At 32.6% G+C, this 17944-nt stretch overlaps 2 protein-coding genes across 5 annotated transcripts; both read left to right on the top strand.

Annotated features, from left to right (window-relative positions):
- Nucleotides 1-5916: 5916 nt before the first annotated feature.
- On the top strand, nucleotides 5917-15006 carry LOC114177900 (putative serine/threonine-protein kinase SIS8). Of its 4 annotated transcripts, XM_085671548.1 has the most exons (14): nucleotides 5951-6931; nucleotides 7029-7418; nucleotides 8177-8614; nucleotides 8832-8935; nucleotides 9370-10544; nucleotides 10678-10718; nucleotides 11066-11134; nucleotides 11504-11604; nucleotides 12207-12285; nucleotides 12383-12481; nucleotides 12575-12643; nucleotides 12868-12917; nucleotides 14002-14178; nucleotides 14509-15006. In XM_085671548.1, exons 2-14 carry the CDS (start codon nucleotides 7173-7175, stop codon nucleotides 14639-14641), a joined length of 2781 nt encoding a protein of 926 aa, XP_085527674.1. In that variant the 5' UTR covers nucleotides 5951-6931; nucleotides 7029-7172; the 3' UTR covers nucleotides 14642-15006. The 4 variants fall into 4 exon arrangements, 3 of the variants coding, with proteins under 3 accessions (XP_027919290.1, XP_085527674.1, XP_027919291.1); XM_028063489.2 differs by having other exon boundaries at nucleotides 5947-7418; XM_028063490.2 differs by lacking the exon at nucleotides 5951-6931 and having other exon boundaries at nucleotides 7135-7418; nucleotides 8158-8614.
- An 817-nt stretch (nucleotides 15007-15823) lies between these two features.
- Nucleotides 15824-17606, top strand: LOC114177901 (FKBP-like peptidyl-prolyl cis-trans isomerase family protein). Its single transcript, XM_028063493.2, has 3 exons — nucleotides 15824-16242; nucleotides 16898-16942; nucleotides 17026-17606. The coding sequence occupies exons 1-3, from the start codon at nucleotides 15857-15859 to the stop codon at nucleotides 17378-17380; spliced, it is 786 nt and encodes a 261-aa protein (XP_027919294.1). The 5' UTR covers nucleotides 15824-15856; the 3' UTR covers nucleotides 17381-17606.
- The last annotated feature ends 338 nt before the right edge of the window (nucleotides 17607-17944 follow it).

Raw genomic sequence — 17944 nt, 5'->3', positions numbered from 1 at the left:
AACAAAGTATGAGTGTGAAATGACATTGTTTGTTGTTAGAAACAAAGTTAAAAAGCGCGTTAGACGACAAATTCAGCGTTCTTCTTTTTAACTTTTCTTTGATGTCATGTGAGTGCTCTTTCACTACCTTCAAAATAATCAATTATGCATTCTGCTTAATCAATTATTAAAAGTCAATTGCAATCAACTATCACATTCTCATTATTCATTATTCATTCTTATTTTGAACTAATCAGTTGAATTATAACTATTATATTTTTCAATAAACTATTTACATTTTGTTTAAATTTGATACAACCTTAAAACTGATTATTAGCAATTCTTAATTATATGTATATATGTTAATATATTATTTAGCAATTTACACTACTTTTATTTATTTTAACCGATAACTCATTGACATAACAATTCATTAATTGATTTAATGGTACACTTATTCCTGTAATTTAATTGAACATGTCATCTTATATTGACCATGATCACATGGATCAATAAAAATGTACCACATTAATGATTTTTAAAATTATCCTCTCATTTACTAACGCAAAATGCACATCTTCATAATATTTAGTAGAAACAAACAATTTTTACTTTATCAAAATATCATATACTTTACTTTTTAAATGAATAAAAATAAAATAAAAAAATACATATGAAGATTTTATATTGATTAGAGATAAATAAGTTTAAAATAAATAAATGAGTCTAAACCTCACATTTCAAATTATTTTAATAACACTGAGTTATTTAAAATGATATCAGAGTCCTATCAAATTTATTTCAGTAAAATTTATTTCAGTAAGATATGTTGTTCATTAAACATACAGTCTCACTCATTATCAAATAAATTATTATTTATTAAATTTATTATGTCATTATTATTGAATAACTCATTGATATATAATTTCATACACAAAATAGTATATCGAAACGTGAAAATAATATATTAAAAATTTTATAACGACTAAAATAAAACAAATTTATTATATATATATATAAAAAAACTTTAAATTAATTTTTTAAAATTGAAATAGATTTAAAATTTATGTATTAAAATGACATTTTAATGATCGAAATTAGAAAAATGGAATGAAATAAAGAATTGAATAGGACAAATTAGTTTACACACCATTACTCCTACACTATTTTGTAGATATTACACGTTTAAACCATAATTTTATTATATAATGTGTAATTAATTTTTTTATAAAAGATGAAGTTTTATATGTACGAAATTAAAAAAGTAGAATATAATTAATGCATATAGAACAATTAAAAAAATAACAAAAGCATCCACATGGTGAAATAAAATTGGAATAATTGATGAGAGTAACGAAAGGGGTGAGTTAAGGACAAAAAACGCCGCCCTTGGCATTATCATTTCTCTTGTTTTTTCAAATTCTCGTCCTTTATGCATTTATTATCATATCATTGCTTTGCCTTTTCCATTAATGTTCTTATCTCTTGCTTCTTCTTTTTTTTTTTATTCAATTTTATGATTTCTGATTTGCACTGTGTATCAACTGAGTCATGTCACATGGTGAAGAATTTCATTGGAATTCTTCTACTTTATTAATTTCTATAAATACTCAAGTTTCTTCTATAGGAATTTTTTACATTTTTTCTCCAACGTATTCTCCTATTTTTATAGTAACTATATTGCTTAATATTGAATACATCGTATTTCAACTAGTTAATCAGTCTACTCAACTATTATAAACGAGTAATGTAAGTTTAACGAGTCAAAATCATTTGTGTTTATATCATTAATTGTAGTTTTTTTTTTGTTTAATGATAAGATTATGAGCTTCATTTTTAGTTGAATAATTGTTATATGTTGCGTGTATTGTGATTTATAACATGTGCTATAATTGATCTAATAGTAAATATTTCATTTAATCATTCAAGTGGTATTTTTTTTATTAAATTTTATTCAAAGATTCTTAATTGTATTTTTAAAACTTAAGAAAGTTAATTCTCCATACATAAAATTAGTTTGTTTTATGCGAATTTGTATCCACAACACCAAAGTGTTTACCACTCAAATAAAATTCTTGTTTTTTTTTTTCAATTGATTTAGGGAAATAAATATACAAATCTTCCATCTACTTAAAATGAGAACAACATACAATCGATTACAATGATTTTCTTTTTACCTAAATCAATAATATTAATATTTTGATTGGTGTATCTTATCGATTTATCACTATCCACTCGACTTGATTATAAAAATGATAAACAACTCATCTTAAATCTTGGAAGAATAAAAATGATTTAAAAGTTTAGAGAGATAACATTTTAAAATTATACAAAAAAGAATAAACTGTTTTGATTCTGCTCATAAATATTTTTCAATTAACAGGAAATCATATCTGTTAATCCTAAATAAATTAAGTCTTATAAAATTTAAACATATTTTTTCTCTTATAAAAATGTAATAGTGTTTTTATTCATCAGTTTATCAAACTCAAAGTAAATTTAAAAATATAATATATAGTTTAATTTTCAAACGAAGTTTGTTATATATATATATATATATATATTTGTTCTAATAAATTTAATCATAAAGCTTAATAAAACAAAGTTAAAATATTGTTTAGCAATCTCTTAAAAAGATTATTAATACTAGTTTAATGATACTTATATCAATGAATCATACTTTCCTATCATACTTAATTATATTTGAATTTATCTATTTTTTATCTTCAAAAGTTGTTAATAAAAATCTTTTAAGGTGAAAATTTTCAAGAAAAAGACTATACTACCACATGTTTTTCACCTAAATTTGGGGAAACGTTGCCAAACTTTTGAAATGTTAATTGGGTTGAGTTATTTTTAATTTAATTTAATTAAATTGTGTTGAGTTTCATTTACAATTAAATCAAATTCGATGCAACTCAAAATATCTAACTTTTATAGAAATTAAGTGATGAATTTAATGTAGATGATTGAAAACTCTTACCTTACACTTGTATTATGAATAAACTGTGGTATATATTTAATTTAAAATCTTAAATTAGTTTGAAAAAAATCTCTAATAACTTAATTTATTAACTTACTTAAATATTAATATAATCGTATAAATTATCAGTTTTAACAAAACGATATTTCAAATATTTATTCAATGGATCCATCTCAATCAAATTTAACATAAAAAATATAGAAACTCTAAATCTAACTCACTTAAATGTTAATTAAACTAAATTAAGTTAAACATAAAGAATAGAGAAACTCAATTAAACCTAACCTAATATTTTTGTAGTGGAAATAATGATTTGAACAAATACATTTACCAACCTACCAAATTTTGCTTTTGAAGAATTAAAAAAATAGTTAATTTAAATTAGATTCCAGAAAGTTCTATTTTAAAAAGTAATGTGACAGAGAGGATGATGAGAATGTCCGTAATGGTAGTATACTATCCCTGTTAATTAGGGCACCGCGAGAACGACACAACCACTCGTGCATTCGATCCACGTCATCCACTTTTCTACTATTAACTCAGTAAATGTTTGTTTAGATGTATAATTGATTTTTGTACTAAATATGTTTTTGTTCTATTATTTTTTTAGTAAATTTTAAAATTAGTTTATTTTAAAATTTTAGATTAATTTAGTTCTTCATCTTTTAAAATATGTGAATTTAGTTTTTTTAACCTAATTTTGTTAGTTTTATTTGATGTTTTGTACGCATTTCAGTATTATATTTAAGTTGTTTATACTGTTGACACATCTTTTCTTTAATGTTAAATCAAATATTATTATGATACGCATTTAAAATATCAAATAAACTTAACAAAATTTGATTAAAATGATTAAATATACATATTTCGAAAGATGAAAGACTAAATGGATCAAAATTTTTAAAATGAACTAATTCTAAAGTTAAGGAACAAAAAACATATTTAACCTTGATTTTTTAAGATTGAATCGATACATATATGGTTTTTGAAGTTAATTAAAAGATAAAAAAGTCACATTAAAAAATTTATCCAACTCGAATCAATCCTCCGATAAATCAAACACACCCTATAATATCAAACTTAAAACATAATCATCCAATTTTTAACTTGAATAATTTCATAATTTTCTCAGTGTGTTACTTACAAATAAAAGTAAGTTTAATATGTATGCTGTTAACAAAATTATCTGTTTAATCTTTGAGAAATTATTAGATGTTCGACACGTTAAGTAAGTGTACACGTTTGTATGTGTTGTTGGGCTTCCGTTTCTTTCAAAAATACTATTTTTAAGACATTTATAAATATTTTAGGTTGTAGCTTAAAGTATCAAATAAATTTATTACAAATTAAAGTATAAACACAATTTAGAAAATGAGATTTTAATAATAAATATAAGCACCCGTTATCATTTACTCATAAGTCACTGTCCTTCATGGGCAACGACTTTGGGGTTATGCATCAAAGAAATTTGTGGCCAGAAAAATTAGTGGTCGATAATAAAACAGCAATAAGTGTTGTATTGCAGAGTAATAGCTCACGTCACTTTTTTTTTCTTTTTGAGTTTTCCTTCCTTATATTTAATTATAATAGATCGATTCAATTGAATCTAATTTGTCAAAATCCATGAGGAATTCTTTTGAAAATAAATTAAATTAAAAAATATTTAATTCAAGTTAATTTCAGATCTCATTTCAAAATTAATTTAATCTAATATAAATCAAACTTATATACATAGACGTTGTTTTATTTTGAAAGTCGATGTATAACTCAGTTGTATAAATGGACATACATAGAATTTCTACATCAAAATTTCATTTTTCCAATATTCAAATCGAATTGTAAATTTTTTTATGAATTTAAATATTTTTGTTTTCACAACTCAATCAAACCAAATATGTGGTCAACACCGCTATTTACCAACCAAAACTAATTAGTCAATACCTCTTCTTCTCTTCAATTAACTTAGTTCATGTAATTACAGTAATGAGTATTTTTAAAATAAATTTTCTAATTTTGCAGTTATTTATTGCAATGCTTAAGACGGTTGTTTATTTTAATATAAATAAATTTAAATTATAAATAAACACGTATAGATACATTTCACTATAGTAATTATTTTTTAATAATTGTATACTATAAAAGTGTTTCAGGAGAAAACATAAAAATACATTATATAAATTATACTGGAATGTTTTTAAATTATATGTTTGTCAATCTATATAAGTGCTTGATTGAATATGTTGTTTATATACCGATTTAAAATTAATAATCTGTTCAGAAGTAAAATTAATGTATTTAAGTTGCCCTATTTTATAATTTTATGAAGAATCCTAGATGTGTTTTAAAAGGGAATTTTTTTAAAAAAATATATTAAACAAACACCATATAATTTGGTTTCTTAAAAAACCCAAATCAGTCTCATAAAAATAACCTTTTTAAGTAAAGTAGAGGGGTTTTTGTTCCAAAAAAAAAAGGTGCTAAAGCGAATGCATCAGAAGGATTTATACATTGAGTAGTTTTTTTACATACGAAAAAGAGAGAGGCTTTTACGACCATTTCATTTTGTGAAAGAAACTTGATAACTAAGGATTTAAGGAAGTAAAATTGACTAAAGAGGTTAAAAGTTAAAACATGTTTAATGTTTGATGAGATTTTGAAATATAGATGTTATAAGGTTTCCCCAGGGACAGTAATAAAGTGAAGGGACGTGTTATGTAATGTGAGTTGGTGAATGAGAGGAGTGTGTATGATTGGAGAAGAAGAAGAGTATTTAGAAAAGGGAATGAAAAATGATATTGTGGAAAAGTATGAATGGTGGAGGCTAATAGGTAAAGGTGAAAATGTAGTACGAAGTCTAGTAGACTCTCCACCATATATAAATTATGGAGAATGGTGGGATGCAATTTTTTATGGTATAACACTGTGTAGGAAGCACTAGGAGTGTAGCACACTCTAGATTTAGTTGAAAAAGGAAAAAAGAAAGGGGTAATAATGGGTACCGTTATCCGCGAGTAGCATAGAACCGAACAGAATTGAAGAGAGCATTGAAAAGGTGGGAGCAGAGTGCGGGCTACTCAAGTAGAAGAGATGAGATGAGATGAGGGTGCACATGAAAGTGAGTTTTTTTTAGCCACTTCCACTTCAATGAAATGCCCTTTGTCCTATACATGCATATCACTAAGGACAAAGATTGGGTATGCTTCAAATAGCAAAAGTTGAAGACTCAAAGCAACCATTTTTATTTTTCCAACTTGTTCATTCTGTATGCCAATTCTGAGCAAGTTCACCACAAGCACCCAACTCATGCCACCACCACCACTCTCAATTGGGACTCCACTAATCACACAAACACATAGAGATAAGGAGGAGGAGGAGGAAGAACAAAGAGAAAGCAAATTTGTTGTGTGTGTGTGTTTGTTTCCCAGTCCCACCACCAAGTTCCCCTTTAATTTTCTCTCTGGGATTGTGAAGTACTTGTGACCCTCTATCTTCTCAAGTGGGTCATGCTTTGTGGCCCCTACCTTCTCCCACTTGCTCCTAGTCTCTGCTGTCTTAGCCTCTGCCCTTTAATGTTGTCTTCACAACTCTCTTGTCTCTTCCATTTTTGTGCTCTTATTCCTTCCACAAACAGAAACAAAGATCCATTCTTTCTCCATATGGGGGCTAAGTGATTTTGGTTTCCCTGCTTCCTAAAGGTGGTGAATGGTATCAAACATCTGTTTGTGTTTCTTTTGGAATATTTCAGTCTTGTCTGCTGAATAGGAGACTGCTCCAGTTCAATTCAACCATCTGGATCGCCTCACTTGGAAGCTTGCAGGGCCTGTTGCTTGGGGACTGTTGTTTGGATTTGATTGTCTTGGTTCGGTTGCTGTTTCACAAAAAAGGGGTTCTTTGGATAGTTTTGTAGATACCAAAGACCATACTTCGAGCCAGAGAGATTCATGCTTGGTCAAGGAACAAAATGGAGAGGTTTCCACTTCTTTAGCATTCAGTACTATAGGGAATAGATATGAAGAACATTCTTAAGAAGCTTCATATCATGTCTAACCAATCAGATGATGCACAGGGGGCTACTTCATCAAAGAGCACCAAGTCCAGTGACGGTTCATCTTCGTCCACTGCCCCTAAGAAGCTTTCCAATTGGTTGCATTCAGTTTCTAATAGGCAGAGTCCCAGTCCTCCATCTCCCAATCTGGCCAGAGGAGAAAGAATGGAGCCATCTGATTCAGTGAGCAGTGGTGGTTTAGATGTTGTGTCTGATTCAGCAAGGCGTGATTCGGAGTCTAGCGCGTCTAGGGATCCTGAAGTGGAAGAGGAATATCAGATACAACTGGCTTTGGAGCTGAGTGCAAAAGAGGACCCTGAGGCTGTACAGATTGAAGCTGTTAAGCAGATCAGTTTGGGATCTTGTGACCCTGATAATACACCAGCAGAAGTTGTGGCCTACCGGTACTGGGTAAGTCATTTTGTTAGTCCATTGACTTCAAGGTTGATGTTACATTCTTCTAGTTATACTTATGAGGGTGCCACAAGAGCAAAACAAAAGTATCATCTATTACAAACCGAGACGTGCAATTCAGAGATGCTGCTTCATTTTCATAACTTGAATCATGGAATTGCAATAAGAATAAAGCCTGAAGAAAGGGAGGTGTGTGTGTGTGGTGGGGGGAGTGTAGTTTGAAAGCAAAGGATCTGTGACTCTTTATATTGCATTTGACTTCACTTGTTTTTTTGTCTTTAAACGTTCTTATCTGTATGATATGACAAAGATAACAACTCATGATTGTTGGAAGAATTTTGCCATCATTAAATATATCAATAGCACTCTGAACAGTGCTGTAAGGCTGGAACTTCCAATATTACTCAGCATATTTGCTCTTAGAAGTTGGAGTTTCATAAAGGCTACTGTTCCATCCATATCATATACATTGAAAAATGATACTGAAGTTGTGCCTGAGATGCATTAAGAACTTTCAATTTGGACTTATACGACATACTTCCTGGACATCAAACGGTTTATATTAGTAATGGGTTGTTGACATCTTGAGAAAGTAAATTTAGAGTTAATGATACTGAATTGATCAGGATGTTGATGCATGAACTGATGAAAGCTAACTTCTTTCTTTGTGTCACTTCATTACTTAACTGTAATATGTCCTACTTTATATTCCTTTCTGACTTATCTCATATCGTAGATTTATCCGTGCTTCACAGAATTACAATGCTCTTGGTTATGATGACAAGATCTCAGACGGTTTCTATGATCTGTATGGGATATTGACTGAGTCAACCTCTGCAAGAATGCCTTCTCTAGTAGATCTGCAAGGAAAATCAACCTCAGTTGATGTCACATGGGAAGCAGTCTTGGTCAATAGGGCTGCTGATTCCAACTTGTTGAAACTTGAACAAGAAGCCATGAAGATGGCTGCCAGTTCAGGAAAAGATTTTGAAGTAGTTGTAAATAGCAATTTGGTACACAAGCTTGCAATAATGGTGGCTGACTATATGGGTGGATCAGTTAAAGATCCTGAAAGCATGTCTAGAGCCTGGAGGAGTCTTAGTTACAGTCTAAAAGCCACACTTGGCAGCATGGTTTTGCCTCTTGGTTCACTGACCATTGGATTGGCTCGGCATCGCGCATTGTTATTCAAGGTACTTTTCCCAATCTTCTTCTTTCTGGTTTACATTTCAATGAAGAATGGTCTGGCTGAGTAAGCCTCTAGTAACATTAGTTATGGTAAGATATACTCCAAAATGTATTATTCCAATGGACAGTTAGAACCGTTATTTGCTATGAGATTTTTGTTATACTCTTCTAGAAGCTTCCATGATTCATCTAATAAAATCATATTTATCTTATTAAATGTAGGTTTTAGCTGACAGTTTGGGCATTCCGTGTCGATTAGTGAAAGGACTGCAGTACATGGGTTCTGATGATGTAGCTATGAACTTTGTCAAAATTGATGATGGAAGGTAAGCACTCTAAAAGTTTGATTTTGTGGTACAGACAAGTGAAAAGCATTATTTGTTTATACATAGTTCTCTGAGGTAAGGTAAGACTGCTTGTAACTGTCTACCCTCTCTAGACCATAATGAGTCATTGAAACAAGATTTCCATACTCATTTTACCTGCTTCATATGGCAATGCTAAATTTCAGTAGAATAGGCATGAAATCTTGTTTCATAATGCTTCCTTTGTCATATATTGTTCCTAACTTGAAAATGTGTTATATTACTATTTCTGATACTATTTACTAGTCTCCTTTGTTCATGTCAGGCTTTCAATAAATCCTTTTAATATTGCCTAGAGATGAATGTTCTCTCATTCTTTTTGTAACTTCCTTAAATAGAAGTTGCAAAAGCCTTGCTATCATGTATCTGCAAGTTATGACTGATATGAATTTCAGGGAGTACATTGTGGACCTAATGGCAGCTCCTGGAGCACTTATTCCATCTGATGCTACTGCATCACACATTGAATGCGATGGATCTTCCTTTGTGGCCAGTCCTTCATCAAGAGAGCTAGATTCGTCCAATGTAGCATCATTCAGTAGCGGGGTTGGAAGTTCATCTGAAGAAACTTCAGACTGTGGAGGGAAAGAATCTGGTTTGAGTGGGCTTGCTACTGGCAAGGAAGATTTAAAGAAACCATCAAATGAATCCAAAAATACCCCCTATGCAGAGAAGACAAGAGTGAAGGAATCTTCCAGCAGAGCTAATTATCCATACATGCATGGAAGATCTCCTTCTTGGACTGAGGGCATCAGTTCCCCTGCAGCACGTAGAATGAAAGTCAAAGATGTTTCCCAATACATGATTGATGCTGCTAAGGAAAATCCTAACTTGGCTCAAAAACTTCATGACGTTTTACTTGAAAGCGGTGTTGTTGCACCTCCAAACTTATTTTCTGAAATGTATCATGGGCAGTTAGGTACTCCAACTGGGACCAATTTTCCAACTGAACAAAAAGATGAAAATAAACAAGCAAGTTGCCAGCAAGAAATTAAGACTGATGACAGCCTAGTTCCTGCTCGATTTTTGCCTCCTTTGCCTTACCACAAAATTCTTCGCAAAGCAACTCTTGGCAGTGGTGATGGCTTAGGAATTGGTCTTTCCCTTGATACAGGGGAAACTACTGGACAGAACATACCATCTCAGGCAGAAGCAGCTCGGGTAAAGTATGGGAAAAATGTCCCAGTGGCAGCGGCTGCAGCTGCTGCTGCGGCTGTTGTTGCATCTTCTATGGTAGTTGCGGTGACAAAATCAAACACTGACTCAAATCTTGAGATTCCTGTAGCAGCAGCTGCTACTGCTACTGCTGCAGCTGTTGTAGCAACCACTGCTGCTGTCAGTAAGTATGAGCAGGACAGTCGAAGCGATGGGGATACAGAGGGTGGTGGTTCTGAGTCAAAGGGTAGTGGTGATGGAGAGCCTAATGCTTTAGGAGAAAACTCAGAAGGTGAGAGAAAATCTGACAGATCAGTAAGTAATGACAGCACAAAATCTGATTCTGCACTGGATGAGGTTGCCGAGTATGACATTCCATGGGATGAAATCAAAATGGGAGAGCGTATTGGACTAGGTTGTGCATTGTTTTATATTAGTCGTACATTTTTCTGTTTGACAGTGCTAGTGTTTGGTGGAGCACTTGTTTGTTGTCTTTGTTCTGTAGAAAAACTCAATTTGCTACTGTGTGGCTTGTGTTTAACATGCAGGATCATATGGGGAAGTTTACCGTGGTGAATGGCATGGAACTGTGAGTCTCATACCATCATGGACCTTATCAATTGTATTGTTTAGCGTAGTACATACATTTTTCATCTTTCTTTTATTATAGGTCTAGTCATTATTGTTTGCAATGAAATGTGAGTTTGTTGCAATTGCAAATAATGTGAGTCATTATTGTTTAGGAGTCATTATACCTTCATTACTGCAATTGCACCTTTGTATATGCAAGTACAACAATTTATAAAATGTTATTTTGTTGCAGTATTTCCTACCTAATTTATGTTACCACTTGTCAATATATGTATAGCCGTTGCTTCCTATTACATTGTGTAGATTATATATATATTTACAGTATGTTCCCTCTTATTTTTACAGGAAGTTGCCGTAAAGAAGTTCTTATATCAAGATATCTCTGGTGAATTACTTGAAGAGTTCAAAAGTGAGGTAAGAACATTGCTACCTACGGTTTTCTTCTTTTTCCATTGTACTTATTTATGACCCCATATGATATGATTAATGATTCCATCGAGTGTAAAGACTATAGCTTGGTCTCGTCAATAGATAAGATCAATAGAGGCTTTAGAGTTTTAGGGAGATAAGTGGATCAAATGGAAGATAGTTTAATTTAGTTGTTTCTTTAATCTTTCTAATTTAAGATTTGCCACTTCAAAATATTGTGAAGTAATTTTGTGTCAATTCTTCAGCTATTATGTAATATTGGTTTTTTTGTTGTGCCACCATCTCATTTACATATTTATTTGGTTCCCTGTTCAATGATGGAGGTGCTTGTTTAACGTATGTAAATTGCAATAGGTCCAAATAATGAAAAGACTGAGGCATCCAAATGTTGTTCTCTTCATGGGAGCAGTAACTCGGCCTCCAAATCTTTCAATTGTTTCTGAATTTCTTCCTAGGTAACTTGAATTTCTTCATTTCCTGAGCTTAATGAGACTGATATTTTGGATTTTCAATTTTTAGAAGTCGATATTTGCTTGCCCTACCATCTTAATCAATTAAATAGACAAATAGTTGTTAATGTTCTATGAGACAAGAGTAATGCTACATCTTCCAAAAATACTTTCTAAAATTACTTTAGCGAATGATGCAGCATATGCCATGAGAAGGAGAAAATCCTTATTGGATGGAAGAAAGTAGAAACCACTAGAATAATAGCATTTGGACCTCTCTTTTCTATCTTAATAATTACTTGATTACATATACAACATGGAAACACTTAAATGCTTTTAGTCTATCCTTTTCATAAAACTATTTGTGACTGTGTTCCATTCCATTTTCTAATATATGAATGCTGTGAACTGAAACTGTAGGCGTGTATTTGCAAATGTGCCATTTACTTGTTACTAATTTAAGCCCAACTCATACTGATGTTTGTTAGGCTGGTAACGTAAGAAGTCAGAAATTATAGATAACCACACTCAAGGGTATTTATTATACTTGATTAATATCTCTCTAAGTTTGATTCTTTAAATACTGAGATGTAGATAATCTTTTGCAGAGGGAGTTTGTATAGATTAATTCACCGACCAAACAATCAATTAGATGAGCGAAGGCGGTTGCGGATGGCCCTTGATGCTGTAGGATCTTGTTGTCCCAGTTTCACTCAGTAAATTGTTGCTGTAACAACCAGAGATGTCATCATTTATATAACCTTTCTCTCTTTTGATTATTCAGGCCCGAGGAATGAACTACCTGCACAGCAGTACTCCAGTGATAGTGCATCGTGATTTGAAGTCCCCAAATCTTCTTGTTGACAAAAACTGGGTTGTGAAGGTTCTAATAACGAATCTTGTGATTTATGTTCCTTACAGTGTTGTGATTGACTTTATTTGTTGATAGGTTATCACTCTTTTTGCTGTTGGATAGGTATGTGATTTTGGCTTATCACGAATGAAGCATAGCACCTTCCTTTCTTCCAGATCAACTGCGGGAACAGTAAGCTATCATAATTTTGATTTCCTTTGTCCAATAGCTGTTGTAAAATCTGTCCCCTTTATTAAATAATATCATGGCAATAAACATATGTTAGAACACAAGTTAAAGACACTTGTTATATCCTTTACCAAAACACTACTTTTGGAAGGCTGAGGATTTTCTTTCCTGTAAATTTTTAAACTACGTTTTCATGTAAAAATACTTATGTGTATAATATGTTTCAGGCTGAATGGATGGCTCCAGAAGTGTTGAGAAATGAACTTTCAGATGAAAAGTAAGCTGTGCTATTCTTAGCAGTTGTTTTTCTTTAGGGACACGAAGGTGTTGTGAAAACCCTTCGAATCTGACTTCTCTTCCTCTATTTAACATTGCCACAAATGTATGACTAGCATATTATGCATTCAAATATCTATGTAGATTTCATTAGTTTAACAAGTAGGCAAGCCAAACTGATTCTTTTAGCCTATTCTAAACATCAATAGCCAAATTTATGACTTTATATTAAGTGCACGTTTGATTCAGCTTATTTTGAAGAAATAATTGCTCATGTTTGTTAGCTTTCTGAAAGAGCGTTTGGAAAAGTTATATTTGCTACAATTTATACATTCCCAAGCAAGCCAATTATACCAAACAGGAACTAACTGCATGTCAAACTCGGTAATTAAAAAGTCGGATATATACCTACAGATGCTATACTGAAGGTTCTACAATGTTCAGTTCAGAAGGTATTGTTTTTAAGGCTTTACACTGAGGAAGAACATATTTGATGTTGGAGCATTGAATCACGATAGGGTATTGGACAGATTGAGTTTCATGACTGGAGATCAATTGTTTCTCTTCTATAATTTGATTATGAGGAATCTTAAGATCGTTAGCATCAGGCTGATGATGAGAAACAGAATCATCAGTTGATCTTGGATGCTGCAGCTTGGTCATGGTAACGAGGAAGAAAATGAAAATGAAGAAACTACTGATCATAAATCTCCAATGTGGTCCAATTTTCATTTTATTTTTTTCTGAAGTTATAATATTAATAAGAACATTCATGGGCTTGCACCTAACAACTAGAGATTTTGGGAGAGTTGGTTCTTGATGCTAGGCATCCACATTTTTTTCCCAGGAGGAGTGTGATAATCCATTTTTTCTCTTTGCAATTAAAATCAACAAAAAAATAAGCTTGGTTAACTTGCTGAATCCTCTGGAATCTACAGTTTTAGGGAAAACAAAACAAGCTTTATCTTTTCAGTGTACTAAAAACTGTTCTATCATTGTCTTGTCTCAAACCAATTTTCTCGTTGGCTCAGCCACTTCTTAAAACTCAATGCTTTTATGATGACAAGTTGCTACTCATTTTCTAGGTGCGACGTTTTCAGCTATGGCGTCATATTGTGGGAGCTCTCTACTTTGCAGCAACCCTGGGGAGGAATGAATCCAATGCAAGTTGTTGGTGCAGTGGGTTTCCAACATCGCCGTCTAGACATTCCAGATGATGTAGACCCTGCCATTGCTGATATTATCAGACAATGCTGGCAGACGTGAGTGAACTTTCAATCATTTTGTCCTTCCATTCTGAACTGTGACTCAAATATGTTATACTCTTCCATTTAACCATATAGAATTTTGGCATATCACGGAGAAGTTTTCTTCTCATTCTGTTTAGACTGTATGGATGAATTTCTAAGTTTAAATGGTGAAACATTTGGAGATGACGTGTTTTCTTATTTGAATGTGATATTTTAAAGGGCATAAACATGTTTCTAAGGTTGTAGACATGAGTTTGCAATATTATATCTCAGTCATTGCATGTAATATTTCTTTTCTACAATGTGATATATGACTGGATATGCTACTTTTCTGAATTACAGAGATCCAAAGTTGAGGCCCACATTTGCTGAAATCATGGCTGCTCTGAAGCCATTGCAGAGGCCAATTACTGCTTCTCAAGTGCCTAGATCAAGTGCTCAGTCATCTAGAGTTGCTGAGTTTCCCGCAGGATAGGAGAAAATTATACAACTAACATTTTGTTTTTCATTTTACTGCTATAAATGTGAGGGCAAATTGTAGAGTATTTACCGTTTGGGATTGACAAAAGTGATTGGTTCAGCTAACTTACATTCTCATTCAAGGTTTTCACTCCTCTAGTTCCTTCTTCTTCTTTGTTTTCCTCCATTTCCTTGTCTTTTCTGTGTAATCCACAGTGCAGTTAGTGTCAGGTTGTACCATTTGTTTGTACAAAATTCTTTGAAAAATGTTGTAATCAGTGTCTAAATTTTGTTGTTCATAAATAGTTACGGAAAATTGCAGCTGTAATTTGGATAGAAGAAAGGATTAACATAATTGAAAGTTGCTTGCTTCTGTAATTAGTGACCATGTTAACTGGGTAAATGTGCTAAATTCTCTGTGAACCTTGCATTTCTCTCTTGGACTTGCATACTGTTACAGGAAAAATAATGTTATTTATTCAGTTGTTTGTGTTTCTAGAGACTGAGCAACAACATAGGTGTTGTATTTGAGTGGAGTTGGCCTCATTTGCCCGTAACAATATGGTTGATACATTAACCAGTATAGTTTATATATAGTGAATAAGTTTAAATATATTTTTAACCCATTAAATTCAGATTAAAGTTTTAGTTCCTCTATCCAAGTGTTTCATACTAAAATGTAAGCAAACATCTGATGTAATGTGATGATCAGACAAAACAGATTATTAAGCAAACGACTAGGAATTGCTAATTATATAAATAAAGTTTGTAGCGGTATTTAGAACAAAAAGATTAAAATAAATATTTTCAAATTACAAGATTAATTTTAAATTTGAGGATCAAAAGTAAATTTACCTCAGATTTTAAAAGACTACTGACATATTTAATGAAATAGAATAAACCTAACTATAGATTGAGAAGAATGAGAGCCATGATGTAGCTATAGTTGGCATGGCAGGGAAACTTTTCCTTTTTCCCCTTTAAGACAGAAAGAAAGAAAGGAAGAAACGTGTTATTTTTGTTTTACTGGAAAAGTAGAGAATCAACTCTGCATAATTTATACGTAACAGCTAAGGTTTTTATAGTTTATGTTATCATCTGTGACATGTGCAACTAAAGGCTAAGATGGATCCTGTGAGGGATAAGGTGGGGACTACAAGCTCCTAACTGGACCTTGTGAGATATTTCTTTGTACCTTTTCTGTCTAAACCAACTTTCCTTCATCCTCAACATGGCTACTTTCTTTGGTTCCCCACCAATTTTCTCCCTCCCCCTTGCCAGAACTCATCACATTTCTTCATCATCAGCAACTCCACCACCAACACCTCCACCAACTCCTCCCCCACAATCTCAGCCCCCAACTTCCCCTTCACAGATAAGAACAACAAATTTGAATGAGGAAGCAGTGCAGGTTTCCACTGAAGCTAAGCAACAGAAGCCCATCAAACCAGTCACTTCATCCACTAAGGTTGAATCCACAGATTGGATAGCCACTTCCTTGACTAGACGGTTTGGGCTAGGAGCTGGTCTTGCATGGGTTGGTTTCCTTGCATTTGGTGTCATCTCAGAACAAATCAAGACTCGCCTTGAGGTGTCTCAGCAAGAGGCAAATACAAGGTCCGTGTTCCTAGTTTCTATAGAAAACTGTGAATGTGTAGTTTTTTGTTTCATCTTTTGAAAACTTCTTCAATCCATACAGAGATTTTTTGACATTGACATAACCAGACTTATGAATGTTACAAGTTCCCTCCCAAAATGTGGCAAAAATACATCATTTGTGGCACCAGTAGGTCTATTAGGCTGTGATAAAAGTTAGAAAAGTACTTTTGTGAATTCTAATACACAACTTTTAGAGTAAAGGTTGTTTGTATCTCTCAACTGAATCTAAATATGCACTTACTTATCAATAACTTTCCAGCAAATTTTTCAAGTTACTAAAAACATCTTTTTTTCCCTTCTACTGAGGTCTTCAGTGACTTCTTCAAGAAAATATACAGTTCTTAGAATTTGGGTTTGTACTGTAAAAAGTGTCCGAGTCTTATAAGAACTACATTACTTAAGTTTTACATAGTCTTTTGGCTGGCCCTTCTATAAGTAGACCTTTTGAAGACAACTAACTATAGGTTTCAATTAAGGCAGGTTAGAACTCATTGCAATTAACATGACTTTTCAACATCAAACCTCTTCTCTTACATTCACCAAAGTTATGCAGCAAAACTTATATATGAGTTGGTTCTTTAGTGATGACTGATGAACTTCTTGTCTTGCATAGGAATGTTGAGAAGGTGGAAGAGGTGGTGCTACCTAATGGGATAAGGTTAACCATCTTTCACACTCTAAAATATGCTAGGTAATTTTTGTACAGTTATAGGCCTTATTTTCTGATGCGTTGAATTGCAGGTACTATGAATTGAAAGTTGGTGGTGGTGCTTCACCAAGACCTGGTGATCTAGTTGTGATTGATATCATGGGAAAAATTGAAAACAATGGAGAAGTGTTTGTGAACACATTTGAAGGGGAGAAGAAACCATTGGCTCTAGTGATGGGATCAAGGCCATATAGTAAGGGAGTGTGTGAAGGGATAGAATATGTGCTAAAAACTATGAAGGCTGGAGGCAAAAGGAAGGTAATAGTCCCTCCAAAATTGGGGTTTGGAGAAAATGGTGCAGACTTAGGCACTGGTGTGCAAATCCCTCCATTTGCAACCCTTGAATACATTGTAGAAGTGGACAAAGTCTCCATTGCTCCTGCTTAATGATTAAATGCAAATTTTCCTCTAGTAAGTTCTTCCATTGTTCATAATTCCTTAAACCAATAATGCAGGGTGCTCAGCTTGTATCATATAAGATTATCCATTTATTTTCTCATTCTTTTCAATGGGATTGAAAGGTAATATACATTTCAACAGTCAACAAGTTTGTCTAACTACAATGATATCAACAGTTATCAGTAATATTCAAGTTGTACCACAATTCTTATCACTCTGCATATGCTAAATTCTGGTTTTTGTTCACATGATGTTAACATTTATGTAGAAGAAGTCGGTTAATAGCATTGGCAGCAGTAATGAAGATTCAAAAGATATCAGTTTTCATTTATCAGTAAGAGGACAAGCTAAAACAGATAAACCAGATACTGAGGAATTTGGATTAGGGTTAGGATTAGGATGAGGTAGAAAGCTTTGTACTATAGGACCCTTACACTTGCTCATTTAATAGCCCTTTGTGTATAACTGAAACTTAAAAACAGTATATTACTTTTAACCTAAATCTCAAGAAATAAATGGTCTGAGAGATATGCTGAATGTGGTTTTATTCCA

Source organism: Vigna unguiculata, chromosome 3 (genome assembly GCF_037176805.1).
Source record: "Vigna unguiculata cultivar grain cowpea cultivar isolate G323 ecotype 2 chromosome 3, ASM3717680v1, whole genome shotgun sequence".
In the NCBI taxonomy this organism is placed as follows: Eukaryota; Viridiplantae; Streptophyta; class Magnoliopsida; order Fabales; family Fabaceae; genus Vigna; species Vigna unguiculata.
Note: the sequence above shows the minus strand (reverse complement) of the source record. Positions and strands in the feature narration are given on the sequence as shown.